Consider the following 6000-nt stretch of genomic DNA (forward strand, 5'->3'; position numbering starts at 1 on the left):
AAATAAAAAAGTAGTAGAAATACACGAGCAATACTTTTGCAGGATTCGAGAACAGACGCACAGAAAATGTACTTATACAAGTATATTTAGAGCCTGTTATAACTCTCTTGTGGCTACTAATACAAGTACATCAACAACGTACCCACTACGCCACAAATCATAATTTTTGGGAAGTTGGGAAGCACCCACCACGACATTATTCGTCATCCTGCGGAGAAGCGAGGTACCATCTGCAAGGCATTATGTGCGTTTTGTTGATGCGACGGTTGATGACGATGAAGAATTATGGCTGAACCCTTTGTAATGGGTTGGAAGCTTTAAACGACCCACTAGTTACGCAATTCATATTGCGTGACGCCCTGTCGTTATTTAACTGTCCCACCACGCTTTATAACATACGTTAACCGGAGACACGGAGAGCGAGAGAGAGAGAGGGAATCAACTTTATTGAGAGCCTGAAGAAATGGATCATGGGAAGTTATGGGCTTCCTTGGCAACCATACCTCGGCTTGCTTGCTTGTTCCTTATATGTGGCTCGTACCCAATTTGCTTGCCCAATTCCTGTGGCACGCACTCGTTCGCGCAGTTACGTCGCCGTCAGCGGTGTGACCGCGCGAACGAGAATTAAAAAAAAAAATAAATGGCATTCTAAACCACACGTATTTCTTTCTAAATGCTTATACCTAACAGGGACCGCAACACTGTCAACTTTCACAGGGCACACGGTCCGCACTCGCAATTGCGTTTTATATGTCAGGCCATCGTCATCAACCGGGCTACGCCCAATGCAGGGCTTAGGCCTCTCCGTGGTTTCGCCAGTCAACCCGGTCCTGCGCCTGCTGCACTCACGCGTTGTCGCCGCAAACTTCTTAATCTCATCTTCCCATCTAACATGTTGCTTCACCCTCACGGCCTTGCCATCGCTTAGAATCCATTCAGTCATTGTTATTGAACAGCGGTTATCTTGCTTTCGCGCCACATGGCTGCCCATTTCTTCTTGGTTTCGACGAAGATGCAGGTAACGACCGTCTGTTCCTTGACACACGTCTCTCTGCTTGTCCGTTGGGAACATACGTACAGTGATCAAAATAAATCGACACCGCGAGCTCACAGACACAAATGGCCACCTTGTTCTGTACTTGAGGTGTGTACTTGTGTGCGTGCTGAATACTTGATGACCAGGGGCGTAGCCAGAAATTTGTTTCGGGGGGGGGGGGGGGGGGGTTCAACCATGCTTTATGTATGTCCGTGCGTGCTTTTGTATGTGTGCGTGTATATAAGCAAAATTGAAAAAATTCGGGGGGGGGGGTTGAACCCCCCCAACCCCCCCCTTGGCTACGCCCCTGTTGATGACGCACGTGCACGGTTGAACCTCGGTCTACTGCACCTGCGCACCATGGGACATTGTGTACGAATGAAATGTAAAATGATACTGCGTTTCTCCCAATATGTACGAAGCACATTTTAGCTCAGTATTAGGGAAAATCTGCAATAGAAACCGGTTCCGTGATATCTGGCGCTCAACAACGTGTCAGCAATCCAATCTCATTGTTCGCTAAAGAAGTAGATTATCTAAGCGTGTCTTGTAAGGTGTGTACACCTACAATTATTATCGCTGTTATCTTTTGTTGTGATGGCGACGAAGTAGTTCGAAGATTGCTTTATTCAAGCAATTTTCAAGTGGCACAAAGCCGAGACAATGCTAGTCGAGTTGTTTCTATGCGCATGAGTTTTATCGATATCTCAGTCGAAATAAAGAAGAAATGGGCAGGGCATAGAGCAAAGGCAAAGTGACCGCTGTTAAGAAAAAAAAGAAAGACAGCATTCCAAAGAAAGCCAAGCGCACGAGGAGAAGCCTGAAAGTTAGATGGGCAGATGCGATTACGAAGTTTCAAGGGATAACATCGCCGCAGCAAGCACCGGACAGGGTTGATTGACGAAACATTGGAGATGAGATGCGCCTGCAGTGGGCGTAGTGAGGCCGATGATGAAGTTTTACCGACACCAAAATTAAGAATTTGTCGTTGGAAGTGGTAAAATTGTTGTGTGCGCTTGTACATTCTTGCTATTTCTGTTTCATGCTTCGCTACGAACCAAGCCATCCCATGACGAAGAAACAATAAGCAGACAGTGTACCGTGTTTATTAGTGCACATGTACCAACTAAAGCAAGGTAAGGCGCAACTTCTTATCTTCAGCAAATTGTGCTTGTCATTCATAAAAGTTTGCCAGCCTTTAACTACAGCATCGGCTGGAAGTCGCGGTTCAGTGGCTTTGCGAGTCCTATGAAGGTAGCCGTTGAGCAACTTTGGAAGCAGCGACCACCGCGTACCAGTTCGTCGCTCATTGCCCCGCCTGGTCCACGCATCCAGGTTGCCGTCCTAAGGACTTCGGGATTGGCGTCGCATTCGTAGTGGACATGCAAGCACTTGAGCTGTGGTAGGCTCCGCAAGATGCAAGTCATAGAACTGGGTAACTCTCGTTCGTCGAGACGCGTGTACAACAGGAGGTACAAGTACTGGAGGTCGGTGAAGCGGTGCAGATTTTCCTGTAATAGAAACAATGGAAATTTTATGGCCGCACTGGTGACTCGGAAGCTTAAACAGCTCGAAGGCGACTCTCACACGCAACAGGAGTTGTCGGTAGCACGATAGACTGAATATGTAGGTCTGCAGTAAAGTCTAGAAACAGAATCTTGATGTAATAAAAGCAACAGTAATATCTTAAAAATCGCATAACACATACAGCCACACACACGTTGACTACACTGCTTACAAATGGCTTTTGCATTGCACTGTAGGGGAACATGGGGATAAGCAGCCAGGCAAAAAGTTGAGAACCACGCATGATGAACTAGGACTAGAAACGATACGGGTAACATTAAGGGATCAGAAGACTACGACAGAACGATAGAACGTGTCATGGGACAAACAGGTTCATTTCCTTCAAGCGAAGGAAATGAACCTGTGGTGGCCACGTAACGCGTAGGACCGAGAGCCGGACGGCAGTAAGAGCAACGGAACGGTTACCAAGGAATGAGAAACACAGTGGAGGAAGACATAGAGTTAGATTGAGGGACGAAATTAAGAAGTTGGCAGGGATAAATCAGAACCAGCTCGCACTGGATAGGGTGAATAGGGATCATTGGTAGAGGACTTCGTCCTGCAGAAGGCTAAAACAGGCTAAGGATGATGGCAAAGGCCATTACAATCAGTGATACGCACCAGAGAAAACAGCCCGGTAAGCGTACAGCCCGGTGCATTATGACACGCGAGTACTACAATGCGCCATCACAGGCAATCCTCTTTAACCATCCTAAGCAAGGAGCCCCAACGGTATAGAGAAAGATGAATCTCAAAATTGGCCACAGTTACTGTCGTCGAGACGCTTCGAATGTAAAGAACCAACGAGGTATTTTCCGTTTGTGGCAAGGAAAGTGTATGCACAAAGGCAAAGGCACTCACCAGCAGAGCCGTGTCGTCCAACCGTAGGAGACGGTGCTGTAAAATAAGGCAGCTCGGATCACTGCTGTGGGCGAGCGCGCGAGACATACGCTCGTAGTCCAGCTTCAAAGGGCAGCAGGACAACCGCAGTGTAGCAACTGGCCTGCAGCACTCGAGGAACGACAGGCACGCAGCGTCGTGCACTTTGGTCAGTGTCAACCTGGCAAGACCGTTCCGAAAGGCGGGACTGGCGAAGCTGTGAAATCCCTTAACGTAAAGGTGTTCAGACTCGCATCCAGCGCACCGGTAAAAGCTGCCTCTACTCTCACAGCGAACGTCCAGTTCCTTGAAGTCGGGACAGTACGTCGCCAGACATTGCAGAGTCAAGACGCTGCGAAAACCGCAAGGGGCCGCCGAGAGCGACTGCAGGAACGGCATCCAGCCACCCTGAAAGAATGCGGTGACGTCGATAGCGGGTCCGAAATGAAACGAGCTTACGTTGAGCTCGACGAGCTGCCTGAGCTGCGTGCTGAACTCGCGAAGACAGTCGCGGTACGTGCCGTCCGCCGCTGGGAAGGTATTAGATAGGTGTGGCAGAAATAGTACGAGGCATAGTTGTCGCACGTCCCTCCAGTCGTGTGTGATGCTGGCCGCGCGAAGCCATTCAGGCGTGAATTGGTCTTCCACCGCGACCAAGGTCGTCTGAAATGGTAAAGTCCGGGGTTCGACGCCGGCCTCCGCGAGCTCCTGTAGTCGTGCGCAGCTCCGCAAGTTTTTGGACCTCCGGTAGGTGAAGTTGGCGCAGACTGCGGCATAGACGGCGAAATCGAAAGCACTGGGCGGATCGCACTGAAAGGGCGAAGGCAGCTCGGAGGTGAACCTGAACGTGTCCAGTTGTTGTCTGTGTTTCAAGGAGGGTGTGGCACTCCCGAACGGCTTCATGGAATTCACCGCACACTAGGTGCACGTGTAGGGAGCTCGCGTTCGGGCAGCAACGCAGGATGATGGAGAGTAGGCGGAAGTTGTGCTCTTGTCCAATTTCGACGTACACGCGTTGCAGTTTCAGAGCACTGCAGCCTAGAGTGCACGCCATTACGGCTAGGCGACTAATCTCGGCGCCCACGATCGTTCCGTCGACGAGGCAGGAAAACTCGACTTCAATGAGGTGCGGTAGCCGCTGCATCACCAACATCAACACGTCGCTGGGCGGTATGTTGCAGGCGGCGCACCGCAAGTGTTGGAGTAGCTTGCATTCTGTAATGAGGGGAACCAGTTGCTGGACGTTGACGTCGAAGCAATTTGTGAGGTCCAAGTCTCTCACCGCCAATGGTCCGCCGGCCTGCCTCAGCCGCTCGGCTAGTTTGCTCGCCGGTTCGTTGGCGCGCAGGCGTACGTTCATATCGGTGCTCCGGCGCACACTTCGCGCTTGTTGAACGATAGCTTCTCGTGGCCTTCGTTAGACCACTGAAGCCTCCCACATGGCCCTTGGACGGGTGACATTCGTCATAGACGTGATTCGAGACGAAAGGTATAAATAATATGACATCACGGAGGAGCGGTGGTGCTCTCGTCACTGCTGACGCATACTAAACAGGGGCCGTATTCTCAAACGATCGCAAAAGGCGACAATGGCAAAAGTATCGCCTTTGGGGCGCTCTGATTGGCTATTGAGCAAAACGGGAAAAGTGCGGGCGCCATCTATTATTTCCGTCGACATGACGGTGCTTTACGGTGCTCCTGACATGCCTGGAATAAACGAACACACCTTATCACATTCGGTTGGTGGTGAAGTCAGTGAAGTCTATCATTTCACTGACACAGACGGTAGCTTCTAGCGCTTAATCCTCGGTGGATGTGCCCAGCACGTTTCACTCTGAAGCTTTCAGCGAGCATTACCTTGGGGTCTTTTCAGTACTCGTTGTTTGCCAGCGCGTGATTTTTCGTGGTTTGAACGTTCCAGGAACATGAACCGTGCGTTGCTCGCGTGGTTTATCGCGTGCCGTTAACATGTTGAGATGTTGAGACGATGTCGCTACGGCGGCACACTACACCTGAACTCTCCGAGTACCGCGTGGTAAAGTCTCAACGAAAATACATTACACGCGAATTTGTATTCTTTAAAGATTATACTGTGCATTAAACAATTGCACAAAAGAACGTTGAAAGCACTTTCAACACGTCCTATTTTTCAAGTAGCCACAGCCAAGCCTGGCCACTGCGTAGAAGCCAGGATACGCTCGAAAACGCCGCACTCGGGTCGCTCTGCGCTCCTACGGTGCGCTCACTCCTGTGCTGTGAGACATTCGTAACACCAACGGCCATTGCAACAATGACGTCGCAGGCAAGTGTTTCTTTAGTTATTGAACGCATCACATTCTACGTCGCGAAACGCGATGCTATAGCCTTTCGCGATCGTTTGAGAATACGGGCCGAGGTTGCAAGGCGAACTCTTTCAAGGGCGTATAGGGAACACAAGCTGAAGTTTGGGCTCGACGCTTGCGCGGATGACCAATCTGCTAATGGGGGCAGACGCTGCTCGCGAAGGCGGTTTGTCGCCG

The 6000-nt window shown here is 50.3% G+C and overlaps 1 protein-coding gene and 1 long non-coding RNA gene across 4 annotated transcripts in view; one reads left to right on the forward strand and one right to left on the reverse strand.

Moving 5' to 3' along the window:
• The window catches only part of LOC125759353 (uncharacterized), a 43265-nt gene extending 40722 nt beyond the window's left edge, over positions 1–2543 (forward strand). Inside the window, exon 3 of the long non-coding RNA XR_007416936.1 lies at positions 2372–2543. This is a non-coding gene — a long non-coding RNA (uncharacterized LOC125759353). The remainder of the gene's footprint in view (positions 1–2371) is intronic.
• The window catches only part of LOC119399875 (uncharacterized), a 44991-nt gene extending 40778 nt beyond the window's left edge, over positions 1–4213 (reverse strand). Inside the window, exon 1 of one of the 3 annotated variants that reach the window (XR_007416935.1) lies at positions 3663–4213. Coding sequence is in view for 2 of the 3 variants with exons in the window: in XM_049417883.1 (XP_049273840.1) it covers positions 3663–3880 (218 nt within the window). In the remaining variant the exon portion in view is untranslated. The remainder of the gene's footprint in view (positions 1–3662) is intronic. The other 2 variants (XM_049417883.1, XM_049417882.1) reach the window with 2 other exon arrangements.
• Positions 4214–6000: the final 1787 nt, after the last annotated feature.

This window comes from Rhipicephalus sanguineus, chromosome 7 (genome assembly GCF_013339695.2).
Source record: "Rhipicephalus sanguineus isolate Rsan-2018 chromosome 7, BIME_Rsan_1.4, whole genome shotgun sequence".
NCBI lineage: Eukaryota > Metazoa > Arthropoda > Arachnida > Ixodida > Ixodidae > Rhipicephalus > Rhipicephalus sanguineus.